The following is a 14242-nucleotide window of genomic DNA, read 5'->3' as shown; positions in this document are numbered from 1 at the left end:
CGCTCGAAAACATGACGCCTCATCCAAAAGCGATGTCTGAAATCCTCTTCTGTGTACACCGAGTTGGAGTTGAAGTAGTTCATCAGATTGGCATGCGTCATCGCTCTATTTCGTGGTTTGTAAGAGCGACCAGTAACAGAGCCACCCCATTAAGGTTGTTCCTTAGTTGGCTGACACACCATGGCCGCAGCCATGGCTACTGTTTTGTTTTGTTTGTTACGCCTTACTTGAACTTCTTTATCAGACTCCTCATCTTCTCATCTCATTTGCGCCCATTTTTCTTCCAATTTGGAATTGGATGAGGACGCCTGGTTGGAATCCGAAGAGGATCCGAAGTTGGAATTCATTGCAAACTTGAATTGAAAGAGATTTAATTCAAAGTTGTGTGAATTATAACCCAATATCCAACCTATTTATAGAAAAAAAAATTCAAATCCAACGGCTAGCTGACGTCACTTAGCTATTGGATTTAAATTTAAGTTGTAGTTTTTAAATAATAAATTATGTTTGGCCCTATGACCCTTTGGCCCTTAGTTGGAGACAGTTTTTTGTGACATGGCTAAAACGAGCCATATGGCCCTCGGTTGGAGATGGAGGCAAATATGGTCATGTACTGTTCATTAAAATATTAATATCATGGACGCCCAGAGGGCTAAAACTAGCCTTCTAGCCAGCCCTCAGTTAGAGATGGCCTAAACTGTGAGAATCACACTCATACTCTAACATTCTCTCACTTGAGTATGATTCACAATAGTAAATAATCATCTCAAATTCAATATAAAGGTGATCACATAAGTCATTCATCAACACACTAGTACATAGACACAACCAGTTTACATATATCAAAACAATGTGATTATAATTGCCTCTGCAACACAAAATACAGATTTAATTTACAAATCACAATATCCAGTTCATGTTCATAGCAATGTATCTAAGCTCAAATATAAACCAAGACATCTACTCCCACTCATATAAATAACACAATTATGATCCAATCTGCAACTTTATCATATTCATAGAAGTGATCACCAAATCTTTTGGATAACAAAAGCTTAACCTCACATACAACTTACCTATGCATTTTAAAGTATTGAACTTAAGAATCTTTTCTGTTACATTGCAGAATTAACTCAAAAGTCACAACATACTTAATTTGCATTTTGTAATTATGTGAACCAATATAGCAAAACCAAACCATTTTGCTCCCACTTAACTAGGCCATACTTAACACAATCAAGTTAAGTACAAGTTAATAGCAACTATATTAACTAAAAATCATTCCAATACAATGAATGACTAATCAGAATCCATATGGAAACCAAATTTGTTTCCTTTTGAATGCTAACATAATAGGATCCTTCTCATTACTTAAACAAATTAAGTAACACAAATAATTCAACCAATTGCTTCAATAAAACCATAAACTGGTTTTTAAGCATCCATATGAATTATAATGGCTGGCCTAAGTACTCTTAGCCTTATGCTTACATTCGAACATACGATTCTTCCACTTAAGCATAAGCCGAATGTACTGCACAACCAATAAAGAAACCGGAGATATGAACCAATTGATTCCCGATTCCTCACCAATTGCATAATCTCAGTTTAGTCATATATACCTAAACCTTTATGCAAACAGTCTATGTATCAAAAATCCATTCGAAAAAAACTTATCTCACATAAACCCAAAATCACCAATTTCAACAATGATCAAAATCAGAATAGCAAGCAAAATATATTTGCATTCAATTTGATCCTAACTAGTTCAATATCCATCGAGCAAGATCAACCAAATCTTAATAATGTCTGGATATATATCACAACAATATGTCTTGATTAAAACGAGATAATCAAGAGCACTATTTCTTCTGGAGAACTCAAAGTTCATCTTCCTCCCTATTTGTGATTTCAACCAAAATATAAAAGCGGAAAGCATGCATCATGAAATCACAAATATACATATACAATAAGCATGCATCGATATATACATGATAAGATTAGTCGACAATAATCCAAATTAAAAATCTTCATGCCCTTAATTCATTGTCAACACCATCATCAATTATATACATATTCGTAAGCAAGTCATTGGAGAAAATAATGATAGCCCCATATCATTAATCTTATGAATTTCCAACAAGATGACAAAATAATTATTTGTTTTCCGATTCATAGTAGAATATACATTTTGTAAATGGTTAAAAGTTTATTGTCGCAAGACTCATTGTAGGCAGTCAATAAAACATCTACCTTATATATTAATCTGTTCATATATTTTCTTGTATGCATGCATGCATCAATATGCAGAGAAACTTATGCAAGTTCTATTTGATATAGATAAAACCGCATGCCCATAATTACAACATCTATGCACGAATGCTATCTCCATCTATATACAAATTTCATTCATATATGCTATTATGTATAAATCACAAAGCAATTGGCATCCATTTTATATATGCATTTGTTTTTGTTGCTTTATAATACCTCCCGACTTGCATATGATATGCAGTCAAATCCATTCCAACCCAAAGTTGATATAAATCAAACCAATTGAAAATTAGGAATTGACACTAAGATGTGCATGTGTAGCTCTCACTGTTCTAAAAATCCCCGCCTAGCGCCACCTAGACGCTAAATGGCTGGTCACCGCCCCAATTAATGCATAGGCCTTAGAAAATTAAGAAAGGACGCCTACAGATGCTGAGACACCCGCCTAGACTGCCTAACCCGCCCAGACCCGCCTAGGCACCCACCTAGGTTGCAACTCATTTAGACAAAAAATAAATAACTTTAATTTTGAATTTTATTTTTTTTTAATAAATTGTAAGAGACTTATTGAATACTTAAATGAACACACATTATAAGCTTGTTCCCCATGTTTTCATTATGTTCCAATACTTCCTAATATATATGTAAGAGCAACCATACAAGCTCTATAACAAACTAGCCAAGAACATAAGATTTAACCAACTAAATCACAATCATCATTCCAAATATATTCTGTATATGCAAATACTGAAATAATATCTGCAACACATACCTACAAACAATTTGACGAAGTCTTTCCCATGTGTCTATGCTATTAGGTCATGAGTAAGTTCAACTCACATTCCCAATAGTCTCCTGGATAGTTGCAACCCGCTGGAATGCCCTCTCAGATTCCAAAGCCTAAACTCTAAGCCTCAGATCACCGTGCTCCAATCTTTGTATAATTTTAGCAAGCTTTTCAACTCTGTCAGCATGTTCATGGATGAAGAAGCCATGGACGAATCTACACACAACCTTCTCCTCTCTGCAAAACTCAATGCTCTCCAAGTTATAGGTAATTGGAACAATAAGAGTGTACTTTGTGAGAGTAGGGGCTTTTGTTTTTTATACTACAAAATCTGAATTACCCTATAATAATCCTACAAGGAATACAAGACCAAATCCTTGTACAAATATTAGTTCTATTCTCGAGCCAACAGTAGAGTTTCAATCCAAACCAAAGTTGAATTAACTCTTATAAACACATTAAGACCACTTTATACCAGTCTGAAATAACAATGATTATTACTAAAATGTGAGAATCACACTCCTACTCTAACAAAGCAAAGTTTCATGCATTTACAATATTAGATGACCAAACTATTAGTAAGGCCAAATCCATCGTTTATATATCTTTGTGAATGTAATTTCATCAATATATTTTGGGTCCCCACGGTTCTGAGCAGACTATTAGTAACTTGAGAAGTTCAGTGGATGATCAATGTTGCCTGTTGGATTGCTTGTGCCATTGTCTTAGACTCTTAGGTAAAGGTTTTATATATGCACAGAGAGGACGGTCACTGCACACTTGATAGTCTTTTTCATACCTTACAGTTGTTACAGTTCTACAGCTATAGACATCTTTCTCTGCTTAATTTCTTGGGAGTTTTAACGAAAAACTCGTGATACTGTTCACTTTAATGAAAAACCATATTTTTACACTAAAAAGTCAAACCTGGTACTATTCACTTTACTCTTTATTTTGTCCTTATCGTTAAAACTCAAAGTTTTCAAGTTATTTTCATTAATTTTCCTTAATTTCTTATGTTTTCTTTCTTTTCTTTTCGGCAAATTGACTAAATTCTTATCTTCTTTCTTTATTGAGTGAGGCACCTTCAACTGCGACTTACTATTTCAGGAGAAACTTCATTTTCTTAATTATGAAAAGACTTCACTTATTGACCACAAAATTTGATTGAAAATAAGATTTCTGTGTCGCCATTTTTACAAATTTCTTTGGTGGTTATCACAGACTTCTTGTATTACTATTTTTTTATTCAGAGAAAGGAGATGGCAGTACTTTACTTTTACTATAGTTCAATCATATGTGGACAAAAATACTTCAATCATTTAAGTTCAAAGCTCTATCATAAAGTTAAAATTTTACAAAGGGGAGCTGGTAGGATAGTTGTTGATTACAAGCATTCACTCTTTCATTCGAAGTTTTGTTTTCAATTCTTAAATATATAGTAGTGTAGGCTTGGGATCCAGACACCCAGTCAAATGTGATCCCCAAAATTTAGACATATATTGAACCAACTCCATACCCGATTAAAGTTGAAGTAATTTTTTTTTTTTTTTTTTTTTTAAGTACAACCGGTTGTATACATATATATGTATGTCTCATTCTCAAACTCACCCAAAAATATTGTAAGAGAATATGGCATTTGACTTTAGAATCTCCGGTGTAATGTGTAATTAAGGAACAAGTTTTCTAAAACTTCAGTTTGTCTTTCATTTTACATATACGTGACCGTTATTTTAATTAAAATTATACTAGTGCAAACCCTAAGGTTACACCTAGGGCACAACAAAAAGAAACCAAAACCCATTAAAAAGGGAGGGTCTAGTAAATCACCCAAGTAATCGGTCCATGTAATGTGTCAACTACTTCATCTTTGACTGGTCACACATCTATCTGCCCCATTGGGGGCACACCACCCCTGGATTTTCAAGTTATTGTCCTAATAAAGCTCAGCCTTAATTATGTTGTCAACTTATGGGTTTCGCACAACATGCTGCGTTAATAATATTTCAGTCCATGTCATATCCAGGAGAAAAACTAGCATATAGCAATTTCTGATCCAAATACTGAATATTTGCTTCAAAATCTGAAAGGCATTCGGGTGTCACAAAAATGTAATTTAATTGTACCTAGCTGGGAAATACACCACATTCACTCTTTAAAACTGTATTAACATAGTGGTATGATTTACATTCGAGCATGGTACTAGATTCAGCAGAAAAAAAGAAGAGAAAAAAAGTTCCCAAGTTCGAGTCACCAAACAATATGCAATATAACGACATGACGATATCTTACCTATTACAAACAAATTAACAAGGTTCAAAGTGGGATAAAATATTTACAAGTGAAATATAACCGCATCATTTGAAGTGAAAATAATGAGTTCTATTTTGGCACCCTAACATTATTCATTTTCATCGGCATCAACCTTAGGGCTACCTTCAACGAACCTGCGCCAATACCAATGCTTTGCCCACACGGTGTAAACTTGATCCAACGGGATTCCTTTAGTCTCTGGCAAGAAGAGCGTGACGAAAATGGTCATCACCAGAATCCAACCGCCGTAGAACAAGAATGTGGCGAATTTGAAATGGCACAGCATGGTCAAGAAGGTTTGGGAGAGTACAAATGTGGTGGCAAAGTTGACTGCTAGCCCCATGCTTTGGCCGGTGGGTCGAATTTTCATGGGGAATATCTCACTGGGGATAAGCCAACTCAAAGGTCCCCATGACCAACCAAAACCAGCAGCATATAAACACATCAGTACTAGAACTAGTATGGCATAGCTTTTTGAGATATGGCCATTGCCATCCGTACCTGTTGTAACTCCCAGAACTATAGCTACACCAACCTGCAAAAAATATAACAGATAAGAAAACTTAGCTTCTTTTACATGGTCGCTAATAACGATCATACTCTTATATATCTTGATTGTCTGAACTCATTTCTCGACTACGCAAAAAGGGTATAATAGCTCTATATCCACATAAAACTTGTTTATGTTACCAGGCTCTGAATATGGACTACTCAATCCAACAAAAATTAACTTGATCAATAGTCGTAATCTAAATTCGCGTTTTATGATGTAAGTAAATAAACAACTTATATTGCCGAATAGTGACTATAACAACTTATATTGCCGAATGATATAAACAGTCTCTTACCAAACTTGTACTGCAAGATAGATACTTATATCACTAGGCTGTGAATATAGACAACCCAATTAGACTAAAATCAACTTGATCAGTAGTCTAGATTCAGCATATTATAAAGTAACTAAACAAACATCTTCTATTGTCAAATAGTATGACAATATATAACATTTCCCTCCCATTAAAAAACAAAATGAGTCTATTTTGCAATGTTCTCACAATAAAACTCAATATACCAGATTAGCTAGATGAAAGTTACCTGACAGATGACCATCTGGATGCCACCCTGAATGAACAAAAACCTCCGACCATGCCGATCAACCATATATGTAGACACAAGGATGGAACCAAGATTCACCAACCCAAGTATTATCGCAGCAATGAGAGCAGAATCATTGCCGAAACCAACAGATTGAAACAACACAGGCGCATAGAAAGCAATGATATTAATCCCAGTAAGCTGCTGAAAAAACGGCACAGCAAGTGCACCTATCAAAAGCTGAGGCCTATACTGCCTCTGAAATATGGTCACAAAAGGTTCCTCATTAAGAGCTCTAGCAACTTCACTGGCCTTGATAAGAAGAGCGAGCTCAGCCTCAATGTCGTCCTTGCCTCGGATTTTGACTAGGGACTTTCTGGCTTGGTCGACCCTATTGCGTCCTACTAAGCTTGTGGGTGAGTCCGAGATGAAGAGGGTTCCAATGGTCATGATGGTGGCCGGGACTATGGCGAGACCGAGAGAGAGGCGCCAGCCCCAGCTGTGCTTGGCCGTGGCATAGTTTATGCAGTTGGATGCCACCACCCCAATTCCTATGAAGAACTGAAAGCCGGTGCTAAATGCACCTCGCCACTTGGGTGGTGCAATTTCTGAGAGGTAGATTGGAGCAGACTATATTGTGACAATATTACAAGGAATGTTAGTAATGGATAAAACCAATGGAAGTATGCACAAAAAAACGGTGGAGTCACGGATCATTTAGTTCACTTTCTCTTAGACAAGTTGAATAAATATTTGTGGGATTCACTTTTTTGAGACTCGCCTTAATTTATTGAAAATATTATATAGGCTTAGTGATTAGTTGAATGATACAAAATAATATTGAACTAAATTTAAGTTTTGGATATTGGTGTAATAGGAATTGTAAAATATGGAATAATGGTAGGGGGTAATAAACATATTTTTTCCGATATCTTTCTTTTCGAATGACTCATTACCTGAGGAGATAAATAAACACGTATTCTAAAAAATTCTCAAAAAATCTAAAACGTTCTCTTGCTAAATTGTCATCCGTATCACACATTTAGACAAGAATCAACTTGATATATAAATGATCCATAATTATGGTAAGAGAACGTTTCCTGCAAAAACCAAAAAAAGAAAGGAAAAAAAAAAAACATTTTAAATATATTTAAAATCCTTCCTTTTTGATGGGTTTATTCTTTGCAGGCCCAAGAACATACATAAAGAAAGTCCACTTACTTGGTTAGTGAAACCAACCCCAAATCCGAGCAAGATACGGCCCAAAATAAGCATGGCAACATTGACAGCGCCCCCATTGATGGCAGACCCAGCAAAGAAGGTGCAGCCACCCAGAAGCATAACATTCCGGCGGCCGATAGTCTTGGCCAGACGGCTGGCCACGAGCGATGCAGCCAATCCAGCTATGTATAGGGAGGACGTGAATGCTGTCAAAACTTGGCTATCATAAACACAATATATGTTTTTCGGGGGCCCTCCCTTTCTCAGTACTTCTGGGAAAAATTTGTTCAGAAACGGTGCCATTGTAGTTACTCCTCCTGAGAAAATTGTATACGTTCATGATTAGTGTCATGCATTTGATGTACACCAAACTACATCGTAATTGTAGATGTTCATCATTAGTTTCATGTGTATAACTGTGTCATTGGAGGTATATCTTTAGTTTTAACAACATTTATTACGTGATTCGGTTGTATGACATACACGAAAATATATCTCCGATTGTAGAGTAAAACACCTCATGTTTGGTTATTTTACTGTAACAAGTCTAACTAGATTCATAAAATTAAATCGAAAATCCGCCAATTGAAAGATGACGGAGATCAATTCGAGATAGCTAGCCGGGGCATGTTTTAATTATATTGCCAAATAATTTGACATCTTATAAGACCCACTCCAATCTTTGGAGTAAATATCAAATTTTAGGTTCTAAATTTAATTACCTCAGCTTGCTCCAACCTTGGGACAAATTGTAAGTTTTAACCCGAAACTCATTTTTAAGGCAAATTTATGTCAGAATTCACCCTTTGGGTTAGTGGGCTGGCCTACCATATATGTGTAAATTTTTTTAAAGTTTTATATTTATGAATTCATTGAATCCAACGGCTAAGATCTAATATGGACATATCTAACGATAAAAAAAAAAAAAAAATCTAACCGTCCAAAGTTAAATCCAACGGCTAAAATAATTAAAAAGAATTTTTTTCATAAGCTTTCATAGTGTTGCACGAGTTTCATGGTGTCATTTAATGATTTTTCAATATCTATTGGAATCTAAATATTTGTAAGTTAAAATGTTCATAAAATTAAATTATGATAGTCTAAATAATTTTATTTTCTTTAGAAGTTACTTTATGAAAACAAATATCCTAAATTCATTTTTTATTAATTTTGGGCAAAAAATTTGACCTACAAGACTTGGAACAGAAAAACTATTTCTGAGTTAAATTCCAAATTTTGAGTTAATGTAGATTTTAACATAAAAATTAAAGATGATCTAACAAAATGAATTCTTATTCTAATATCGTCGAATAAAGTTTGCATGTAAAAAGTTATTAAATTATAATTAACACTTTAAAATAGTCAATCTGCACTATTTGCAAAGATGATTACATTTCAGATGAACTAGTCAAAAACAAAGTGAGAGAGAAGTAGTGAGCAAAGATGTTTCTTTGCTAATATAAAAGTGAAAGCCTATGCTACGTGGCGCCATAGAGTCATGGACGTGTCACCCCCCATCACTATTATCTTTAGTTGAAAAGATTTCAGATCCATCCAAGCATCTGAAGCACTTGGTTGAATTCATATTTTATTTTCTTGGGCATTTGAAAGTTTGAATGCTTTTTACAACCTAACCCTTACCAGTAGAATAGTAACAATAGTCTATCATCAATTAATTCATAGAGAATAATAATTAAAATTAAAACCAAAATATTCTTCTATATTTAATAGTAACATATTAGTTGTAAACATATTCTTTATTAAATACGTTTAATTTTTTTAAAATGTTATATGAATTTATACAAATTTTTAAATTTGTCATACAAATTAAAATTTTAAAAAATTGGTATTGGCACTCTTATAACTTTAACAAAAAATGAGAACATGAGTACTATATTATTTCTTAAACTAAATAGGCGTACTAACTATTTTTTAAATTGACTAGTTCTAAAACTGAATACATACTATTTCTGAAACTAAGAGCGAAATGGCCTGCGCCTTGCTCGTGCTTTTGGTCAGGTTTTTTTTTTTTTACACATTTTTTTTTGTTCATATCATTAAATAAATTTATTAGATGGATTTTGGTTAAAATTCAAAATTTTGAAGCTATTTTCATTATTTTTCTTTTAATTAGCTTTTAAGCAAATAGAAGTTTCCAAATTTTAAGCTATTATCATATTAATTTTCTGATTTCATTAGTTTGTCATGTCACCCTACTTTTATTAAGTTTTCCATCCAAAATAAGTTTGTTTTCAAGGTTATTTCGAACTTTTGACCTCCTTTTCACAAGTTCTTTAATTCTTTTGGTATGAACCATGAAATTTTGGCTAATATAAAAAAATGTCATGTATTTGTTTCAAAAACTTATGCTAAATACTAAAAAAGTAAACTAGGCTTACTAATATGGAGTTTAACTAATTACAAAGATTTGAGAACTCATTGTGATCAATCATATCTATTTAAAAAGTTGGAAGGTCCAAATTAACTTTGAAAATAAAACATGTGCAAGGCATATGGCTTATTTTGAATTTAAAATTTAACGGTGTTAGGATAAAATGACAAAGTAATGATTTCTAAAACATGATATAACAAATCACTTAAAATTTAGTTCATATGACAAATTGAATAAGTTGTACCAAGCGTGAGGAGAAAACGGTTTGGACCCGAATATAATGGGTTAATTAGAAAGATTTTAACTATCAAACAATCTATCACGTGCTTTTTTCATAAGAAAGGTGAAGCATTTTATTTATTTATAAGAATCTAGGTGAAGTTTGATAAAATAAAAATTTAGGTGCTTGCAGAAATTTGGTTGATAAACCATCTGCCATGAAGTAGTTTTTAAAATGTGCCAAGAACTTCTTGGTCATAAAAAATGTAGTTATGAATGAGTTTTAAAATTGTGCCGAAACAAGTTAACCAGAAAAAAAAAAAAAAAAAGTTGTGCCGAAACAAGATACAACCTTAAAATTCATCGAGTGGCAAACCCAAATCGGCTTTAGGTCTTATAAACGTTTTAAAAACTTTTATGGAGCACGTGGCGTATCCTTCAATAAAAATTGATCCGATCTATGCTTATCTTGTTATTCTTAATAATAATAAAAAATCATTACAAAACCTTGCCTAACAGTCAATTGCATAAAGTCGCATATTTTGTTGTCGATTCATGGAGATTATGGACAAATCTCTTTTGTCCTTTTTAGCGTTGGAAAATGATCGAATAAGGTCACAAAAATACCAAACGTTTAATTTGGCTGCCAAAATGTCGAGAGGCTCTATATGTAAAAACATTAAAACCCAAATTGACTGTATTAATTCAAGACTATCTTGTACCCTATTTGAGTTCTCAATTTGAAAAAACGATTGCCCCCATCATTATTCTTTAGCAGTAGTGCCTTAAAACTAGAACAATTGTTAAAATTCGAACCAATATTGATTTTTAACCTCTTAGGTAAACTGTGACTATCCATTATTCTCTTCTGAATATTTACACACAGAGAGAGAGAGAGAGAGAGCATTTGAGATAAGTTCACAAATATACCAAGAAACATGGATAGTTGATCGGAAAATCAAATAATCCAGATTGTGCCACATCATCTACTTGTTGGGAGAAATTTCATTTTACCATTGGAAATCCAACGGCCCAGAAAAATAGCCATTGGAAATCCAACAGCTAGAAAGCACCCATGTTGCCCAAACCCAACGGAAACTGCATGTGGGCCCCAACGTCTGCAAACTTGTTGGAGACGCGCCCCCAGTCGCACGTGTTTTCCATGCGCCTGGTGCAAATTTTTTTTTATAACGTGGCTGACATCAGCCTTACATCATATTTACTCAGGCACTAGGACCGTAACTTTTTGCCTGATTGAGCCATTGGACTCGCCTAGAGCCTAATTGCCTAGACTGATGTGAAGGGTTTTTAGAAGGGGGAGTAGATTGGATTACCTATTCCTAAGTCTATTTGCTCCATACGAATGACGTAAGTAATATGTGATAAAGCATATAAAATATTAGAAAACTTAGTAAACATGTACACCACGTGTGTCACATCCCAGCCCGGGGGGCACCACTTCCCGGGCCCGATCCACCACCGTAGCACGATATTGTCCGTTTTGGGCCCCGACCACGCCCTCACAGTTTTGTTTTTGGGAACTCACACGAGAACTTCCCGATGGGTCACCCATCCTGGGAATGCTCTCGCGCGCTACTCGCTTAACTTTGGAGTTCCCATGGAACCCGAAGCTAGTGAGCTCCCAAAAGGCCTCGTGCTAGGTAGGGATGGGAATATACATATAAGGATCACCCCTGGGCGATGTGGGATGTCACAATCCACCCCCCTTAGGGGCCCGACGTCCTCGTCAGCACACACGCGACCAGGGTTAGGCTCTGATACCAAATTGTCACATCCCGGCCCGGGGGCACCACTTCCCGGGCCCAATCCACCACCGTAGCACGATATTGTCCGCTTTGGGCCTCGACCACGCCCTCACAGTTTTGTTTTTGGGAACTCACGAGCAACTTCCCAGAGGGTCACCCATCCTGGGAGTGCTCTCGTGCGCTACTCGCTTAACTTTGGAGTTCCCATGGAACCCGAAGCCAGTGAGCTCCCAAAAGCCTCGTGCTAGGTAGGGATGGGAATATACATATAAGGATCACCCCTGGGCGATGTGGGATGTCACAATCCACCCCCCTTAGGGGCCCAACGTCCTCGTCGGCACACACGCGACCAGGGTTAGGCTCTGATACCAAATTGTCACATCCCGGCCCGGGGGGCACCACTTCCCGGGCCCGATCCACCACCGTAGCACGATATTGTCTGCTTTGGGCCCCGACCACGCCCTCACGGTTTTGTTTTTGGGAACTCACACGAGAACTTCCCGATGGGTCACCCATCCTGGGAATGCTCTCGCGCGCTACTCGCTTAATTTTGGAGTTCCCATGGAACCCGAAGCCAGTGAGCTCCCAAAAGGCCTCGTGCTAGGTAGGGATGGGAATATACATATAAGGATCACCCCTGGGCGATGTGGGATGTCACAACGTGGCCATGTCACGTATACCAAAAAAAAAAAAAAAAAACGTTATCACAAGCGTTAATCTGCGTTGCTTTTAAAATACTTGCCAAAGCATTCTTCTTCTCAACAACTCTGTATTACTTCGATCGGAAGTCACGGAACCGACTTGCAAAGTAGAAATCGAATCCTTCGCGAAGAAATGAGTCTTTTCTCGGAGTTCCAAAGTAGAAGGTAAGAATAAAAGATCACACTAACTCAAAATATCTCTTTAAAATATTTTCAAGTACTATGTTTATATCAAATTCACGATAATAATAACGTAATTTACAATTTAACTTAAAGTGCTAGACTAGAGAGTCAAAGATTTTCTGAATAAAAATTGATCCGATCTATGGATTATCTTGTTATTCTTAATAATAAAAAAATCATTACAAAACCTTGCCTAACAGTCAATTGCATAAAGTCGCATATTTTGTTGTTGCTTTATGGGAATTATGGACAAATCTCTTTTGTCCTTTTTAGCGTTGGAAATTGATAGAATAAGGTCACAAAAAAAGCAAACGTTTAATTTGGCTGCCAAAATGTCGAGAGGCTATATATATAAAAACATTAAACCCAAATTGATTGTATTAATTCAAGACTATCTTGTGCCCTATTTGAGTTCTCAATTCAATTTTTTTATGAAAAAACGATTGCCCCCATCATTATTCTTTAGCAGTAGTGCCTTAAAACTAGAACAAGTGATAAAATTCCGACCAATATTGGTTTTTAACGTTTTAGGTAAACTGTGACTATCCATTATTCTCTTCTGAATATTTACACAGAGAGAGAGAGAGAGAGAGAGAGAGCATTTGAGATAAGTTCATATAAATTCGAACCTTAAAATTAAAGAAACCACTAAATTATATAATCAAACGAAACGCACCTGAAATTCCGATGTCATAACCAAATATAAGACCGCAAGAAGCCGCGACGATGCACGTTATCACCACCGAAACCGTTATCTTGCCGTCGATGCCAGCGACAGCCGGAGGCCCATCAGCGGCGAAACCACCCACGGCCATATTTTCTGTTCTCTAAGTCTCCTACTTTTCTTTCGCACCTCTTATTTTCTCAGAAAACAAACAGCAGATAAACGCTCAAAATATCACTCGGAATTCAAAACGGAAGGAGCCGTCTAAATAGCCCACTCTCGGACAGTTGCAGTTTGCAGAGCGTATGCGCTCGCCCAAGAGTTAGGGGTCATAAGAAAGTTGACTAATTTATAAAGCAAAGACTGGCGTTGCAATTTGCAATTTCTTTATATTACAAAATGACTAAAAGCCCACTTTACCCGTCGCCCAAAAAAGGAAAAGCTACCTACCAGTAAGCAGGTCTATAGTAAATTATAGGTTATTTTGTATGCTTATTATGCATGCATAATATCCATTTTCCAACAAAAACAAAATCCTAATGAGGAAAAAAATGGAAATGATGATATACCATTTTCTCGTCGTACACGTTGATATTTAATCACATCAGTTGTTTTGTTTGATTTCTT

At 35.8% G+C, this 14242-nt stretch overlaps 1 protein-coding gene across 1 annotated transcript; it reads right to left on the bottom strand.

Moving 5' to 3' along the window:
- Positions 1-5208: 5208 nt before the first annotated feature.
- On the bottom strand, positions 5209-13960 carry LOC103936415 (sugar transport protein 5). The gene is made up of 4 exons (XM_048583616.1): positions 13628-13960; positions 7691-8007; positions 6470-7099; positions 5209-5909 (listed from the first exon to the last, which is right to left on the bottom strand). The coding sequence occupies exons 1-4, from the start codon at positions 13764-13766 to the stop codon at positions 5463-5465; spliced, it is 1533 nt and encodes a 510-aa protein (XP_048439573.1). The 5' UTR covers positions 13767-13960; the 3' UTR covers positions 5209-5462.
- Positions 13961-14242: the final 282 nt, after the last annotated feature.

This window comes from the organism of the source record quoted next, unplaced genomic scaffold (assembly GCF_019419815.1).
Source record: "Pyrus x bretschneideri cultivar Hongxiangsu unplaced genomic scaffold, Pyrus_bretschneideri_v1 Contig2, whole genome shotgun sequence".
Lineage (NCBI taxonomy): Eukaryota > Viridiplantae > Streptophyta > Magnoliopsida > Rosales > Rosaceae > Pyrus > Pyrus x bretschneideri.
This window is presented reverse-complemented; position numbering and strand designations above follow the sequence as displayed.

Coding starts and splice junctions, on each gene's coding strand:
- LOC103936415 (XM_048583616.1), bottom strand. CDS start 13,766: ATGGCCGTGGGTGGTTTCGCCGCTGATGGGCCTCCGGCTGTCGCTGGC. Junction 8,008..13,627: donor TTATGACATCGGAATTTCAG/GTGCGTTTCGTT, acceptor CAATTTTCTCAG/GAGGAGTAACTACAATGGCA. Junction 7,100..7,690: donor GGGTTGGTTTCACTAACCAA/GTAAGTGGACTT, acceptor GTCACAATATAG/TCTGCTCCAATCTACCTCTC.